This window comes from Mixophyes fleayi, chromosome 2 (assembly GCF_038048845.1).
Source record: "Mixophyes fleayi isolate aMixFle1 chromosome 2, aMixFle1.hap1, whole genome shotgun sequence".
Classification (NCBI taxonomy): Eukaryota; Metazoa; Chordata; class Amphibia; order Anura; family Limnodynastidae; genus Mixophyes; species Mixophyes fleayi.
In genome coordinates this window covers 248,158,896-248,178,082 of record NC_134403.1, presented here as the reverse complement: position 1 = coordinate 248,178,082, position 19,187 = coordinate 248,158,896, and the positions used below count along the sequence as shown (strand labels likewise).

At 42.4% G+C, this 19,187-nt stretch overlaps 1 protein-coding gene across 1 annotated transcript in view; it reads right to left on the bottom strand.

Moving 5' to 3' along the window:
* Positions 1-19,187, bottom strand: part of ILRUN (inflammation and lipid regulator with UBA-like and NBR1-like domains) — a 48,781-nt gene that overhangs the window by 15,222 nt on the left and 14,372 nt on the right. The window contains exon 4 of the mRNA XM_075195763.1: positions 10,684-10,973. Within this exon, the coding sequence (XP_075051864.1) occupies positions 10,684-10,973 (290 nt within the window). The remainder of the gene's footprint in view (positions 1-10,683; positions 10,974-19,187) is intronic.

Here is a 19,187-nt window from a genome sequence, read left to right as displayed (position 1 = left end):
TGGAAAGGAAACCTACCTATTGTAATGGCTGCAATGAAGGATTGAACATTAAAGATAGTGAATTAAGGACCGTCAGTTGGTAGGATTAAACTACAGAGTCAGACTATTGCATTTAAAATAATATAGCAAAAAATGTGTGGAACACACACTGTTTCTCATGCCTTTTCTTTTCCTCTATCACAGAAGGGCTGGAATTATGGAGGCCAATTGCACTGGAGGCTGGTTGAAAGACCAAAATAAGTGCAACGATTGCCAATAGGACACCTGGGAAGCAGGCACTCAGGTAAATTCTGAGAAAGGACAAATAAAAAGTAAAGCATGACCTCCAAGCCTGCACTCACTTCAAAATTATCCTACAAAATTTGAAGATTCATTGTACAACAATGAAACAAAATATATGTAAAAACAAAATAAAAATTACTTAATGTAATTCTACTTCAAGCAGAATTAAACAAAAAACATAAAAACATGATACTCTACTAGACTAGTAAAAGAAAGAGGACTTCTCACACAAGAAGATCTCTCTATCAGATGGTTTTGCACAATGCAACAACTTGAAAATCTAGGAAAATAATAAAATATATAGGGTCTGGGTATACTATGAAAAGATGTAAAATATTTTCTTTGAGTATATTGAAATAGAAAGAAGGGAGTCGAGTGTGTGTGTGTGAGTGTGTGTGTGTGTGTGTGTGTGTGTGTGTGGGGGGGGGGGGGTGTAAATCGGGCACAAAATTATAAAATATTCTAAATTTAGGGAAAATTAATACACTTTGAAAATGCATCAGTTGAGAGCCTGCAACAGTGCACACAAATATAAGTGACAAAAATGAAAGAATTTCAATTTACATCGATTAAGATCAAGGACTACTTTAAGTTTCCATGGCTGCTGAGGGAGAAACATTCCAAATCGCCCTATGTTTAGAGATCACTGATTTTTTTTGGGTTCTCATTGTAGCAATAGATTGTCAGAAACAGAACAATCAGGATCTAAGACCCCTGATGTGCCAATGGCAGAGAAAGATTCAGCCTGGATATAAGATAAAGAGCTATACCTTGCACCCTTGCCATTAGGTGTCTGACTTCATGGGAGACTATTAGGCTAAAACAGAAACCTCATTTGTATTTTCTCTCACTTACCCTCAAAGTTCTGGCACTGTCTCTCAGATATCGTTTGTAGAATGGATGTTGTCAAGACTTGAAAAATTGCAACCTGAAACTCTTCAAGAGAAGATTTCTCAATGTTTCTTACTTTAATAAGAAGCTTTTCTTTAACCCTGAATTCTAAGTACAAAGTCCCAAGGTGGATTCTGAAGGAAAAGGTCTGACAAATAATGCTTTGTGTGCCTTATATATTTAAGAAGCTAGTTACGGAAAAGATCAGGGGCATAGTGAGTGAAGAATCATTTAAAGAAAGGTTCAAGCTCAATATTTTTATGCAAACATTATTCCTCCTAGTTCTATTGTCTGTCTAGGTCCTCTTGTTTATAAGCAGAGTACACACTTCCGACCAATATGGTATCTACAACGATGGTACCAAACACTGAAAGAAAGAAAAAAATTTCCAATCAGCATGCTGATTCATGCATACACACTGAACATGTTTTCAAAGATTTACCCTCAAATCTGTGCTCTTCATCTGTCATGATCATCTGAAAAGGTCATGACTACATAAACACTATGGATATCCTGATCGTGAGTGCATACACAATGCAGGATTGGAACATTGTAACAAGATTTATAGTTCTGCCGATCAAATGAATCGACAATCGGTACTTTGGAACAACTATCGTTCATCATTTAACTATACAAACTGATGCAATGTTGGCCCGAGTGGTTGTTGATTGACCCAAGTCTGTTGAAATACCTGTAATGTGTACACAGCCTAAGCGGTTTAATGTCATTCTGGAAACAACCCATAGACTTCTCAATTTCTTGATGGAATAGTATGACCTCTTACTAACTTGGGGCCTGATTCATTAAGGATCTTAAATGAAGAGGTATCTTATTTTCAGTCTCCTGGACAAAACCATGTTACAATGCAAGGGATGCAAACTAGATTTCTGTTTTGCAAATATGTTAAATACTGACTGTTTTTTTCATGTGGCACACAAATACTTGATAGCTTATTTGTACACTGAAATTTAAAGTTGATATTTGTGTGCTACATGAAAAAACAGTCAGTATTTAACTTATGTGCAAAACAGAAATCTAGTGCACCCCTTGCATTGTAACATCGTTTTGTCCAGGAGACTGAAATAAGATACCTCTTCATTTAAGATCCTTAATGAATCAGGCCCATGGTTTCTACAGCATCCATCCTTGCTCCAATATCCACCACCTCACATTGTAACCCAACTAATGCCTTTTGCATTTCAGACTAAAAAGATTGTTTGTGTAATTTTATTACAGATTAAAGACAGGCACATTTTCCAAGGAACATCAAGGCTAATTGAATTCCCCCCTATGAGTTTCCAAAATGTATTATTCACAGGTCTCATTTTATAGATATTAATTTCCAGGAACAAAAGTGAGCACATTAAAGAAAATTCAGTTTGCTCAAGTAAAACATCCTGGCATGTGAAATCTAACCAATACATTTGAATAGGGACAGATTCTAATGAAACAATAAAATAGCATCCACTACTATGTCTGAAAACTGGTTCCCACTTCTATGTGCATTAATGTTGTGTAGGTCCAATATCTTGTGACACAATTAGAGAGGAAAGCAGAAAACCAGACCTTCCATGACAGTATAAACATTCCAGGCCAGGAGATCAACAGGCTGCAAAAAAAAATATAACCTGAATATCCATCCGCAACAAAACTCAAGACCAGAAACTCTATCACAGCAGAATCTATGTGAATGGGTATAGCAAAGTCCGGTATACTATTTGAGGCCGGGGTGTATTACTTGAGGTGTATTAATTTCCCTAAGAGTGGTAATAATGAATAGGCCCAGGACATGGGACTAAATTCATGAAAGCTTGTTGCATGCCAGATCCGCACTAAAGAGTATCTGTTAACATATGTTCTCAGGGATATCATCAGCTGTATTCCAGTTACAGTTCCATCAAGAGAGCATGAGAGAATAGGCCTGGATTCATAGGGCACAATACCGAATAGTCAGATATGCAAGCTCACGACTATGGTCAACTAGTCTATATTTGTATGTCCATCATGGTAAAGTGCATATAGATTGCCGCAGATTACTGTGGATGAGGGACAGATCCTTGTCCTCTCTGTCCAGTAGCCAGGCTACCCCCACCCCTTAATACATTTCCACTTAACCATTACTATCACAATTATAGGGAGACTGTTGTCTGAAGCATTTCATATCCAGTTTAGAATTCTTCAAAAGGCTTAAACATACAGTCTATATTTATTTGTGATTGTACCAATACTTATCCAAGCAGATCTTCTGATCAACTGTTGCACTGACATTTTTGGTTGAAGAGAAAGAAACATCACTGGTTGAAATTTCTTTCAATTCTTGAATGGGATACTGTCTACGGATCTTACCAATGCACTTGAAGTAAAATAATATAGTCTTCAGTGCATCCGTGTAAAACCGTTATGAATTTGTTCCCAGCATTTTGAGTTCCCAGGAAGGTTCTATAATGCTGTGCTATTACACCAGCCAAAGGCTTAAGTCCCTGGGTTTCTGTGCAAGGGTATGGCCATGGGTGACGCAGTGTTAAGGAATGCTTGCTACAAATTGCACTGAAATTCAATTGGTCATTACAAACAATTTGCAAAATGGAAATAAAAAGGTGTTCCTCTTAAATTGGTTATTTTAACTATCCAAATTGTAAATTGGGACAGTAAGCGGATTTTTAAGCATACATATATAAGATAGAGATATAGATATTCTTTATTGACAATACACAAATCAGCAACACCACTGCAAAAGCAGCTACTTTTGAAAATGCTGTTCACATGCCATGGGAGTTAATTTGTATCTCATTGACTAAAACATGTGCCTGTAGGTGAGAAGTCATGTTCTGAATACCCAGTGGGTAAAGCAATAACTTAAGGGTTGTTATGTCTATATTTCCAGAATTCACTGCTCCCGAAATGACATTGCCGATTTGCAGAATTCCAAACAGTTGTTTGCTCAATTCCCACTCCAACTCTACTTTGTTTCACATTTATTTCTTCTATGAAACAGTATGACAGATAAGCTTCAGATTACTTGCTTACGTCTTGTCAAAACAAAAGCAGTGTTTATACATTTTGACCTATATATTTCCTCCAGACTGAATATGAAAAAGTACATTTGGCTTAAGTTTGTTATGAAAAACAGATATAAACATCTAAAAGCTCTAAAAATTTAAATAAAAACAAAGCATTTCCATTAAAACGGTTTACGCTTTTTCCCCAAAATAGCCTTTCCCAAATGAAGAGATCCTCACAGTTCGCTCAATTCAGTCAGGTCCTATGTACTTACAAAATGGAGGACCTCTGTTAGCAAGTCATCTCTGAGAACTGGAGGAGGGATCAGACACAGTGAAAAAAAAAAAAGCTATTGTTTTCTGTTGACAATTTTCCCTTGCATGCAAAATAACCAATTTGATACTGCCAACATACTACATGTAAACATGAACAGCAGTGATGAAAAACAGTCAGCCCTAGCCCTGCGATCCGTCACTTGAGGCACCCAACTCCTTCGTGCTTTATTGTCATATGTTTGTTATAACTTTTAAAACTTGTTTGAAATGCATACCGATAATAGGATATTTGTACTCACTGTAAAATGTCTCTGAACACAATTTGGGGAACACTGCTCACCTTGGGGTATAAAGGGCGCAGTGGGAGTAATGGCACTAAAAAAAAAAATCTTGTCTAGCCTGCTCCGCTCCCCTCTATGCCCCCTCCACAGGAAGAGGTCAGTTTATTTACTAACCAAGCCACAAGAGAAGGCGAAAACGCAACCAACAGAACATACAACAGAACAAAGGGTGGGAGCTTAGTGCCCCCCAACTCGTGTTAAGAGAAAGATTATACGCTAAGTACAAAAATCCTATTTTCTCTTTCACACCAGTTGAGGGACACTGCTCACCTTGGGGCCGTTACAAAGCTGCCCTTTTGAGTGGGAATGCTCAGAATGATCGGCACGTAAAACACCAGCGAATCCTGAGGAAGAACCGGTAGAACAATATCCTGATTTATGCGAAACCTCGAGACCACCTTTGGTTGAAATTAAGTCTTAGTTCTAAGCACTGCACAATCGTCATGGACATTCAGAAGAGGAGATCGACATGACAGGGCTGCCAACTCGTAACCCGTCTGCCCGAAACAATAGCCAGTAAAAAGGTCACTTTCCACTAGAGAAGTTTTGAAGAAACAGACTCCAAAAGGTTCAAAGGGCGACTTTTGGAGCGGCGAAAGGACCAAGTTTAGGCCCCAGGGAGCCACTGGCGGAACAAAAGGCGGTTGTACATGAAGTACACCCTGTAAAAAAACGTCTGCACCTCTGGTACCAGAGCTATACGTTTCTGAAAATACACAGACAACGCTGCTACCTGGACCTTAAGGGACGACAATCTCAATCCCTTGCCCAGACCATCTTGCAGAAAAGCCAACACCTTGGCTAAACGAAAAGAATTCGTTGGCACTTTGATCGTCTCTCACCAACATATATACGCTTTCCAAATGCAGTGATAAACGGTGGTTGATGACTGTTTTCTCGCCTGAACAATATCCTGATTTTAACCACTCTCTCCAAAAACTTTCTTTCTGAAGTTCAAGGATTCAACCTCCAAGCCGTCAAAGCCAATCAATCTAGGTCATGATGAAATAATGAACCTTGACTGAGAAGATCCTTCCTGAGAGGTCGACGATCCACCGACATGTCTAGAGTATGACGCACTTCTCAGCCAATCTGGTGCCAGTAGAATCACTGGGACCCTTTCGCCTCTCACATTCTGCAGGATCCGCAGCAGTATCGGAAGTGGGGGGTAAAGGTACACCAACCTGAAGTTCCAGTGTACCGTTATAGCGTCCACTAAGAGCGCATCAGGGTCTCGACCTGGCGCAATACCTTTTTGGGTTGGATACTAAATTACAATACTGAGAAAGAAGACAGTACTTACCCCCTACAGCGCCATGACGAAACGCTCATTCCCTACATCCTCTCTCTATTTTCTGGCAAGTCAGCTTTTACAACAGTCAGCCCGCTGAGGATGTTGGGAATAAGTGTTTCGTCATGGCACTGTAGGGGTAAGTAGTGTCGGTGTGGTGGTGGTAGTCGGGAAAGCGACTACTACCGACCTTTTTACCTTGCGGTTGTGCCGCGGGGCCATCATGTTTATTTCTGTCCGACCGCCCCACTGGAGGACTATTTGAGAAAACAACTCCGGATGGAGCGACCATTCGCCTTGGTGAAGGGCATACCGACTTAAGTAGCTGTCCATCCCCGGAACGAACACCGCTGAAATTACAGGAACCTGTTGTTCTGCCCATTTCATGATCTTTGACACTTTCTTCATGGTAAGAGGACTCCTTGTTCCTCCAGGACAATTAATGAAGCTACAAAGCTACAGTCGTAGCATTATGCAACTGTATTCGGATCGGCTGACGTACCAGGAAGGATTGTGCCTGAACTAGAGTACTGAATACTGCCCATAGTTCCAGAACATTTATGGGCAACCGTGCTTCCTCCGGTGTCCAAGTCCCTTGCAATCTGAGGTGAAGAGTGACTGCACACCACCCCAACAAGCTGGCATCTGTCGTTACCATGGTCCAGTCCCACACAAAGAAATAACAAATAATAATGTGTTAGGACGTCACTCCTCAGCCACCAGAGAAAAGACAGGCATGTAGTCTATGACAACCGAAAGACCTGTGTCTTTCTAAGCGGGGATCTGACCTTGACCCCTTTGACAGAATCTCCTGCTGGAACTTGCGCAAATGGAAATGAGCAAACTGCAGAGGTTTGAACTAGGAAACCATGCAAACCCAGTAGCTTTATACACTGAAGTACTGAGACGCGATTTAGAGATAAAAGATCCTTCACCGGACACCGGATTATCCGCACTGTCTGAAGGGAGAAAAACCCTCTGACAATTTATGTTTAACGACAATCCCAGGAACACCATACGTTGGGTTGGTATCCAACTGGATTTTTTGTAGTTGATCCCCATCCGTGTTCCTGCAGAATGTTCCTGGTAAGCTGCAGATGTGACTGAAGTCGAGGTATCGACTCCGCCTTGATCAGCAGGTCCTCTAGGTAAGGTAAAATAGTCACCTCCTGTAAATGCAGCTGAGCTGCCATTATAGCCATCACCTTTGTGAACACTCGCGGTGCGGTGGCCAAACCAAATGGGAGAGCCCTGAACTGAAAATGCTCCAGACCCACCGCAAACCGCAAGAGACTTTGATGATCTAAACATCGGAATGTGTAGGTAAGCATCTTTGCTATCCAAGGATGCCATTACTCGCCTTTCTTCAAGGAATTTATCTGGTGGACTGCATTCGCAAACTGGGTACCCGTAAGCAGGTGTTGAGGTCCTTCAGGTTTTGAATTGATCTGAAAGACTGATCCAGCTTTTGCACCAGAAAAAGGTGAGAGTAAAAGCCTTGACCTCTCTGCCCCAACGTAATTGGAACAATCACCCAAGCATCCCGAAGGGACTGTATTCCCTGGACACTATACCTTTCACCCAGGCGTCTGTGGTGGACTTGAGCCACCGTTCCTGAAAGAGTAGTAGGCGCGCTCCTACCACCGGAGCCCCCAGTGGAAGATGCAGGAAGTCATGCTGCTTGTTTGTCTGCTGGCTTAGGGGCAGGGGGACGTCCTGTCCAGGCCTGTCTGCCTCCTTGCCCCACTCCCCTTGTAACCAGGGCTTGGCTTCTGGAAGAGCCACCTCTAGAGCGACCGAAAAACAGAAAGGAGCAAAAACGCCTCCCTTTTGCTTTTGGCGCAGCTACCGGAAGAAAAGCTCTCTTCCACCCTGTGGCCTGGAGCTATGAATTTGTCCAAAGGATAACCAAATAAAGCCACTCTGTCATATGGGACATATTCCAAAGCCCTGTTGGAGTCAGCATTCACCTCCCAAGATCTTAACCACAATGTGCTCCTAGCTGCCACTGCTAAGGAAGAGGTTTTTTCGACAACCCCTGACCCTCATCTCCTAAAAACTCATCTTTAATATGCTCTGCCAGAGGAGCCAACTCAGTTCTAGCCACACCAGACCTGCATGAAGGGTAGTGGCCCATTTTTCAACAGCTCTAACAAACCAAGCAGCCGCCATCACCGAGCGCAGGGACTACACACTCGCTAAATAAATCGATTTCAAAATCGCTTCACACTTTTTGTCAGTACTGTCTTTAAGCCGCGTTGCAACGGAAAAACAGTAGACTTCACTAAGTGTGCAATAGGAGCATCGATACTGGGATGAGTCTCCCATGATTCTACCTCCAAATCTGGAAAGGGATAAAAAAAAAAAAAAAGTTTGTATTGTCTACGAATCTGAAATTTAATATTAGGCTTAAGCCAGACTTAACTTGTGCAGATGGAGGGAAGAAAACTCTTCTTTTCTCTTTTAAACATTGAGGTCTGCAATACAGATTGTTCCCCATCCGATATGTTAAGAACCTGTCGCACTGCCAGGATAAGGTCCTTAATGGCCTATTAGACATATCCTCCTCACCTGTGGGTAAGTCCTCACAGTTAGAATCCTCTAGAACATCACAATCTCCCAATTTGGATAGATCTGTGTCCGAATCTACCAACTCCTGGGCAATAGGCAGACACAAGCGTTTATGCCATCCACCTGCCATACTCGAATGGAACAATTTTTCAAGGGAATTGGAAACTCTGGTCAACCCCTGCACAGACCGTTTCAAACTACTCATCCAAACAGGCTCCTGTGAGAACCCTGGACCACACTGCAGCAACTGAGATGCCTGTCCCGAAGGAATGGCGTCTGAAAACTGTGTACCCGGAGAAGAGGAAAAGGTATCAGCACCTACCATCCCCAGGCGTGGGTTGTCTCTCCTTAATTCGGCAATAGACCGTGCCAGCTCCTTGGCCCAGGCTGGTTCCATGATGTCCGCCGCACCGGCAGATGAGCGCCCGCCCGGGTCCTCGGCCTCGCATACCGTGCACAGGCCCCCCTAGTCTAACTGTCCACCAGGCAATAGTACAGGTGTAGTACATTACAGAGACAGCCTTGGATTTGGCTCCGGTCCCTCTTTCTGACATATTGCAAAAAAGAAAGGTAAATGAGAGACACACTGTAGAACTGTCTTAAAACAAAGAAGAACTGTACAGTATATGGCAAAATGTAACACTATAAAAATACATAATACAGTGCTTCAGCTAAGACTAGAACCAGAAGTGTTCTGTAATGTACCCCCCCACAGGATGTACAGCAGATAGAACTCACAAACACTGAAAAAGATATAAGAAACAGCAAAGCCGCTCTATATCTACTGGTTCTCTATCCCCAGAAATGTGTCTGAATGTCCTGCAGGCACGGAGAGAAATGGCTGATAAGCTTGCCAGAGCCCTGGAAAAAAATAGGTGAATTACTACATAACTTAACTCTTTGCTGGCAAAAAAAACATAAATTTGTAATTGCAGAAAAAACCCCACACATCAGACTCTGGTGGGGAGTGCGCTCCAGCGACAGCTCTCCACCAGTATAATATGCCTTACTATCTGTTTGCACCGTAACTTCTCCACCAAATGCCGACAGGCTGGGCAACTGGACCGTAGGCAGCTACGCCTCCACAGCAGTCACAGGCAACCAGATCATGCTGCGGCTCCCGGGGCGGCCCACATCGCCTCCCTGGAAGCGGCTAGGTCCTGGACACTACCGGAGTGTCCGGTGACCCTTTTCCCCGGGAGCCCTACATAAACCAGGGGCGGCGGCACTAAAGCGCCTCAGGCGCTCTGCCTGAAGTAGCGGAGAAATCCTAGCTATCTTTAAAAAACACAAACAAACCCTCTAAGACTAGACTAAAAGTGTCCTACTCCGTAGGCACTAAGAAAAAAAAAACTAAGCTCTTCCTATGGAGGGGGCATAGAGGGGAAGGGAGCAGGCTAGACAAGTTTTTAGTGCCATTACTCCCACAGCGCTCTCTATACCCCAAAGTGAGCAGTGTCCGAAAACTGGTATGAAAGAGTAATGTTATTACAGATAGATGTCTTTCTTTGACTAAATGTATTGTTTTATACTTATTATTGAGATTAAGGGTAATGAGCGGCCCTTTTGAAGGTTAGATGGCAGTACAGGTTGCTTATCACTGATGTACAGGAATAAGATTACCTATATAAAACAACAAAGGCCAGATAATTAACCAATAGGAAAATAAGGGTAGATGAACTGTCCTTGACAAAGATGAACCATGAAAAATGATTTCACAAAACAATAAGTATCACTACAAAAGTAAGCTCCACTGCCATTCAATGGAGTGAAGCAATAAACCCAAAGACTGCAAAACTGACACCTAACCACCCACAGTATTAAGTAGCAAATGAAAAAACTGTATTGGTGTCTATTAGGGTTTTGGCAATGAAGTGTAAAACTCTTTACCTACAACTACATTAGTATCTACTGACAAACTCACTTAATTTCTCTTGCTCCTCCACAATTACAGATTCTTACCATCCATTTATTAGTCCACAAACCTATAGAAGTTTGGGGTTTATTTTTTTAATTCTCCATTGCACCTCACCTCTCTATAAGTTGCTACAGAATGGCTGGCTGGATGATCCGTTGCACATATATTTACAGAGGTCTGAGATAGTCCATTCTGTTCTCTTTCAGGAGTCTCTGTTTCAGGTTCCCAGGTCCCCATAGTCTCCCCTTCAGGGGAACGACTCTTCTGAGGTGATGCAAAAGGGTTGTAGTCTCCACCAAGATTGCGATGAGGCTGAGTGTTGAACTCCGTCTCAAAGGAGGAGAGTTGCTGGGTGACACCTAATAGGCCGCCAGCCTCCACGCTGAGAATAACCCATATCACATCTGATGGGAAAGAAAATCAAAAGTCAAAATGGTAAGATTGGATAGAAGAGAAGTACAATAATTACAATCAAGTAAGCCAGGACAAATGTAACAATGAAAGGTGTCTTTTCATGTAATGTGATTCTTGCCTTCCTGAAACCAAAATATACCCCTAATTTATTTGATTGGATGTCGAAGCCACAAATGTACCCAATACCTTTTTTTTTTTTTTTTTTTATTTATCCTCTTCAGAACAAACATTATACAATGCTTCCAGAGTATGAACAAAAATATAACAATATTATTTCAGGAACCCGGAATTCCAAGAAAATACGCACTATTTGATAACTACAGGATTTTTAGTCCAGCTAAGTAGTAAGGGAAGGACAGATGACTCATAACATTTTTCACATTAGCTTTTTATGTTTTTTAGAAATGCTATCGCACATGTTCCTCTAAAAAAAAAAAAAAGTGTTAGTGTTTTATTTTTACATGTCAAATAAATTACCTGTTCCATAAAAAGATACAGGAAATACATCAGGTGCTAGTGGATTTAAATTTTATTAATATCAATAATAATCAATGCCCAATAGATCGTAGCTCTGAAAATAGCAGGCACTATACCTATTATACATACTTTCTGCAAAAAGAAGAGAAATTATGAGAGCACTTATATTATACCAAAAATAGTTTATTCAAAATGGTTATTAAAAAACAATAAAATAAAGAATTCAAAACACTACTTAAATCAACAATTGCCCAATGTGATATAAATAAGCAACTTCTCATGAAATTATACAGAAGTTAACTGATAAGTCCATACTCCCATACTCCTGAATTCATATGTCCTTGTTTCTACTTGACTTGTCCAATTAGGATTCAGAATTTCCGTGTATAGCTTATTGAACTTTGGAACACCTCTATTATACCGTATCTTCAAGAATTGAGATATATATATCTACTATATAAAAGCCTAGTGGCGTGTGTCTGTGTGTGGGAAAAAAAACACACCAAGCTGCAGCGCCACCTGCTGGGCAGAGTTATACATTGACCTACTAAATTCTTAGCGTGTGGAAAAAAAAGTCAGAAAGGGCTGAAATTTGGTATACTAAGATGTTTTTAATTTGTTAATTTAATTTGTTAATTGTTAAAAGTGTTTATAAAGATTTTAAAAAAAGATATATATATTTCTTGAAGGAGAAGTGACAGTTGGGAGTGGTTGGTGGTTGCCGGGGGTGACAGTTGGGAGTGGTTGGTGGTTGCCGGGGGTGACAGAGCGAGAGGAGTGTGATACTCAGGACCGCTGAGAGAGATCCCTGTGTCTGGATAGACATCTGGATAGATGTGGCGATAAAGATGAAGGATGAGGTGATGGAGAAAAATGATGGGGTGGTGACACGTGGACAAAACCACGTTAAAAAAGGGCGCTTGTGTCGGGAAGTAACGCTCTTCCCCTGAGGAGGCCTGGGCTAGGCCCAAATGCATGACAAGAACCTTTTTAACACCTTAAGTAGTTTGATTTGACTAGAAAGCATGAGTATCATGCACGGGTTAACACATTATATATATACATATATATACACACACACGTATACATACATAAACAAACACGTGTGTGTGTGTGTGTGTGTGTGTGTGTGTGTGTGTGTGTGTGTGATATATAAAAGTGATTCAGTACCAGGAATATCTACTGATAATAGACCAGAGGATGGACTTATAAATTATTAATTACGGTGTAATTTCATGAGAAGTTTTGATCACATTGGGCAGTTGTTGCTTAATTAGGTACGCTGAACAGTTTGAATTATTATTATTATTATTAATATTTATTTATAAGGCGCTACAAGGCATCCGCAGCGCCGTACAGAGACAAACAAAATCACAATACAATGGGAGAGAGCACAGTACAGTAAACACAGCAACTTAGTACGCTCAATGCACAGCTAGAGAGGGCGGGGAAGGGGGAGGGAGGATCCGAAAACGACGGGGCCCAAGAAGGGGGGCGCGGAAGACAGGGAGACCCCCAGGGGGGAGGAGGGAGCGAAAGTGGACGTGGGGTGGAGGACCTTTGAGGAGGAGGGCTAAGTAGCTGGAGAGCAGAGTTAGAAGTGGTGGAAACAGGAGGAGAGATGGCCCTGCTCAGAGGAGCGTACAATCTAAGGGGAGGGGTGGACAGACAGAGAGACGCAGGGGAGAGAGGGAGAGTAGGGGGACAGAGGCAGAAGATAAGGTAGGAAGTTAAGTGGGAGACAGAATGGCTTTAAGAAAAAGGTGGGTTTTTAGGGCCCGTTTGAAGCTGGACAGATTAGGGGAAGTTCTGATGGAGGGAGGGAGCTTGTTCCAGTGGAGGGGGGCAGCGCGGGCGAAGTCTTGGATATGCGCGTGGGAGGAGGTTATAAGGGGGGAAGAGAGGCGACGGTCAGAGGCAGAACGGAGAGGGCGGGATGGAGCATGAATAGAGAGGAGGGTGGAGATGTAGGGCGCAGTGGAGTTGGCGAGGGCCTTGTAGGTGAGTGTGAGGAGCTTAAAGAGGATTCTGAAGGGGAATGGGAGCCAGTGAAGGGCTAGGTAGAGGGGGGAGACAAAAGAGGAGCGGCGAGAGAGGAAAATAAGTCTAGCTGCAGCGTTAAGGACGGATCGAAGGGGATCGAGATGAGAGTGGGGGAGGCCAGTGAGGAGGAGGTTGCAGTAGTCCAGGTGGGAGATGATCAGAGAGTGGATAAGGCATTTGGTGGCATCTTGGGAGAGGAAGGGCCGGATGCGAGCGATGTTGCGCAGCTGGAAGTGGCAGGATTTAGCAAGAGAGAGGATGTGGGGGCCAAATGAGAGAGAGGAGTCGAGGATGACACCAAGGCAGCGAAGTTGGGGGACAGGGGAGATAGAGGCGTTGTCGACAGTGATGGAGAGGTCAGAAGGGGATGGGGTATGAGAGGGAGGAAAAACTATGAGCTCAGTTTTGGCAAGGTTAAGTTTGAGGAATCGAGAGGACATCCAGGAGGAGATGGCAGAGAGGCAGGCGGACACCCTAGAGAGGAGGGAGGGAGAGAGATCAGGAGAGGAGAGGTATAGTTGAGTGTCGTCAGCGTAAAGGTGGTAGCTGAAGCCGAAGGAGCTGATGAGTTCACCCAGGGAGGAGGTGTATAGAGAGAAGAGTAAGGGTCCCAGAACAGAGCCCTGAGGGACCCCGACTGGAAGGGTGGATGGGGGGGGACTTAGTGATTTTCTTTTTCTTTTTTAATAAACAATTTTTGGTATAAGATCATCACTCTCATAATTTCTTTTCTAACTGCTGCTGGTTCTATGAACATACATACATCTTCTAAAAATATAGTGACTGCCTCCAATGACACGTGTCCAATATTTATAATATAACAGCTGCAAACAAACTATGACTTGATCACTTAGAAATAACTTATTGTATAAATGTATTTCAATTAGTGGAGCAGTGCAACGATGTATATCATTACAAATGTATTGATTGCTGAGGTAGTATTGCCGAGGTAGTATGCCCTGTTGGACTTGTTTTTGTAACATTTTTAAAGAAGGAAATCCAAAGCAAATGAAGCTTTTGAGCTAAAAGTAACCAACAAATCTTTTAGTCTGAATGCACAGCAGGGAGTCGTTATCCTTTTTATCCTGTGTGAATAATGAAACAGCAAATAATTTGAGAAATCACAGATTGATGTAAAATTTTGTTAAATTTAAGTTAAGTTATCTAAAATCAAAGATTAGAGAATATATTGCATCCTGATACTAAACACTGAATGTTCACATCTCAGACTTTGCATTGCCATGTATGGGCAGAGGCTGGATTACATCATGCCAACATGTGCATCAGAAAACTACAGTCAAGTCCATAAATATTGGGACAACGACTCAATTCTCATATTTTGGGCTCCATACACCACCACAATGGATTTGAAATGAAACTAACAAGATGTACTTTAACTGCAGACTTTCAGCTTTAATTTGAGGGTATTTACATCCAAATCAGGTGAACGGTGTGGGAATTACAATGGTTTCTATATGTGCCTCCCACTTTTTAAGGGACCCAAAGTAATGGGACAATCGACTCAAAATCTATGTCATGGACATGTGTGGGTTATTCCCTCGTTATTTCCTCATCAATTAAGCAGGTAAAAGGTCTGGAGTTGATTCTAGGTGTGACATTTGCATTTGGAATCTGTTGCTGTCGACTCTCAATCGGAGATTCAAAGAGCTGTCACTATCATTAAGCAAGCCATCATTAGGCTGAAAAATCAAAACAAACCCTTCAGAGAGATAGCAAAAACATTAGGTGTGGCCAAATCTACTGTTTGGAACTTTCTTAAAAAGAAAGAACGCACCGGAGAAGTCAGCAACACCAAAAGACCCGGAAGACCATGGAAACAGCTGTAGTGGATGACAGAAGAATTTTTTTCCTGGTGAAGAAAAACCCCTTCACAACAGTTGGCCAAATCAAAAACACTCTCCAGGAGGTAAGTGTATATGTGTCAAAGTCAACAATCAAGAGAAGACTTCACAAGAGTGAATATAGAGGGTTCACCACAAGATGTGAACCATTTGTGAGCCACAAAAACAGGAAGACCAGATTACAGTTTGCCAAACAACATCTAAAAAAGCCATTACAGTTCTGAAACAACATCCTATGGACAGATGAGACAAAGTTCATCTTGTACCAGAGTGATGGGAAGAGAAGAGTATGGAGAAGGAAAGGAACTGCTCATGATCAAAAACATACCACCTCATCAGTGAAGCATGGTGGTGGTAGTGTCATGGTGTGGGCATGCATGGCTGCCAATGGAACTGGTTCCCTTGTATTTATTGATGATGTGACTGCTGACAAAAGCAGCAGGATGAATTCTGAAGTGTTTCGGCCAAAATTATCTGCTCATATTCAGTCAAATGTTTCAGAACTCATTGGACGACGCTTCACAGTGCAGATGGACAATGACCTGAAGCATACCAAAAAGAGTTTTAAGGCTTACAAGTGGAATGTCATGCAATGGCCAAGTCAATCACCTAACCTGAATCCGATTGCGCATGCACTTCACTTGATGAAGAAAAAACTGAAGGGAAAATGCCCCAAGAAGAAGCAGGAACTGAAGACATTTGCAGTAGAGGTCTGGCAGAGCATCACCAGGAATGAAACCCAGCCTCTGGTGATGTCTATGCATTCCAGACTTCAGGCTGTAATTGACTGCAAAGGATTTGCAACAAAGTATTAAAAAGTGAAAGTTTGATGTAGGATTGTTTAGTTTGTCCCATTACTTTTCGTCCCTTAAAAAGTGGGAAGCACATATAGAAACCATTGTAATTCCTACACTGTTCACCTGATTTGGATGTAAATACCCTCAAGTTAAAGCACATCTTGTTCGTTTCATTTCAAATCCATTGTGGTGGTGTATAGAGCCCAAAATATGAGAATTGTGTCGATGTCCCAATATTTATGGATTTGACTGTATATAAAATGAGCTGTATTTTGGATTTCTACTGACATATACCATCTGTACTTCTGAATGATCACTAGTACCTTTAACTAGTGTTTAACAATAGATATAAGGACCCTTGAGCAATAAGCCGTCACCATTTCAAGATTCTGCCTAACCCTGCTATATCCTGTGACCAACAAATAAGAGCTTACACAGGATCCCTGGATGTTCTGCAGTGAACCCAATGTCTCTGTGTCAGTACAATACCCAGCAGTCCTGATCCATAATAAGCAGCTAGGAAGTACCAGCCTGCCCACAGCAACGATGCGCTGCAAGAGCTATACCAGCTACCCAGAAGTAAGCGGTTTCAGGTGCCGGCGAAGGAGCTTGTTGGTGGCAGCACTATCCTCCATCTAATGCGCAGTTGGCAAGTGCTTGCTGGCAGGTGGCACTAGTAGGAGTAGCCAGTAAAAAAGTCTGTTACCAATGGTGAGAAAGGAACTCAGATAAACTGTGTAAGGCCCCTTTTCCAAGGACTCCCTCCCCCCCCCCCAGACAAGGTGGCAAAGTAAGCTCATCTGATCACACAAACAAATAGTACACACACATTTGTACTGTCCATCTTTAATCCAACACTGGAAATATAAATATATAAGTTAGATGTGAATTGTAAATTTTTATTCTATATCCTTGTCTTTTCATAGGCTTGTTTTCCATAGCTACAGAGGAGTCATCCTTAAACTATGCTTAAATTCCGACAAGAACCCCACTGTTTCACCTTACTGTCACCTGTCCAACAAGCTGCAATACAGAGCACACCTGTTGGCTGACCTATGTACTACTGTAGTTTATTTATTGTAACTTTTTTGCCAACCTTGGGTCCCTGCCACAACTCTCATTCCTTTAAACTCAAAGACTCATTGGAGGTCTGGCAGGGATCAGTGGTGCCCATTTAGAAATAAAAAAATATAAAAAAATAAATAAATAAAAGCGGTGGTACTAAACAGCCTGGGCTGATGTGTTAAAAAAAAATAATAAATATAATATGTCAGGTTTTGATAATGTTTGTACTCCCACCCAGACAGTTATTGTCTGATCTCGGATACAAAAACCTGCTGTTTCATTGTCTCCACCTCTACTTACTTTACAGCTGCTACCCAGGATTCCTTCATGCAGCGACCAATAACCAAATCCAAAGAAAGCTTCTCATCGGAAACCACTCACCATTTTATTAGGAAATAAAAGGCTGCATTGCAACAGGAGATGCCACCATCTCCCTTCACAATCCTTAAGTCCCAACTGGAGAAAGCAGTCTTCTATTAAAGCAGATATAACATCTCTAGCCACATGCACTACTAAACTAGAAACATGCCAAGACAGTTTTCATTGTCTCAAACAAGAGACCAACAAAGACTTATACCACCTCCGCAACGAACTAGAGGAACTCAAGAAAAAGACCTTGAGAACCACAACAATACACGCTTAAGGTACCTAGAAATTTATGTAGAGGCTCTGTTCTCCACTTTGACTCTCAACGCCAACCCACAGCCAATTCCAATAGAAAGTTACTGGTTACCATACCCAAAAAAAGGATTTTTATATTTACGATAAATCCCCTTCTCCAATTTCATCTGGGGGACATGGCCACCATGGGGTTGTATGAGGGAACAAGGAATAGTAACCATTAGTTAACTTAACTTCCTGCTGACAGGCTATATCCCCTCTGCAACTCTGTGCAAACCTCAGTGTGTAATACAAAAGTCCGAAGGAACGGAACTAAAACACCCAGAGAATAACAGCAGAAGGGAGAGAAAGCAGTGTCCCCCAGATGAAATTAGAGAAAGGGATTTATCGTAAGTATAAAAATCCTTTTTTCTCCTTCATCCTATCTGGGGGACACTGCTACCATGGGACGTACCAAAGCAGTCGCCTAAGAGAGGGACCGATCCGACAGTCCGGTCGCAGCACTGTGTGGCCGAAACTTGCATTCCGGGACGCAAACACATTAAATTGATAAAACCTAGTAAAGGTATGGACAGAGGACTAGGTGGCCACTCGGCCGAGCTGATCCGATGAGACCCCGTTATTCACAGCCTAAGAAGCCCCCACAAAGCGGGTGGAATGGGCGGCAATACGACTAGGCACAGGCCGATCGAAAGTGACATAGGCCTGCTTGATTGTGGACCTTATCCACCTAGCGATGGTCTGCCAAGAAGCCGGCCAACCCCGCTCCGTTGAACCCATTGGTTCAAAGGGGGACCTCTGAAGCATGGTCAGAACTAAGTTTAAGTCCCAGGGAGTCATAGGCATAACATAAGGGGCTGTATATGCAGGACTCCATGAAGGAAGTTGCTAACTTCTGGAATATCAGCTATTTTCAGTTGGAAAAATAGATAAAGGGCGATATCTGGACCTTTAGGGAACCAAGTTATAGACCTGTGTCCAAGCTATCGTGGAGAAAGGCTAGGATAGAGGAAAGATGAAAATTAGTCTTTGTTTGCACCACTTAATGTAGGTATGCCACACTCTATAATAAATGCGGCTGAGGTTGGTTTTATGGTTCGCAGCATGGTGTCTACCACTCTGGAGGAAAGACCTCTGTACAGCCAGAGTTTTGCCTCAAAGACCATGCCATCAAAACCCACAGAGGTAGGTGCTGGTAAAGAACCGGACCCTGCCATAACAGGTCACCTCAACAGAGCAGAAACCTTCTTGGAACTGCTACCCTGCTTAGAATAACTGTGGGGAACCCTCAGGCTCACCAGAAGCTGGTCTAGAAAGGCCAGCAACTTCTGGGCTCTGT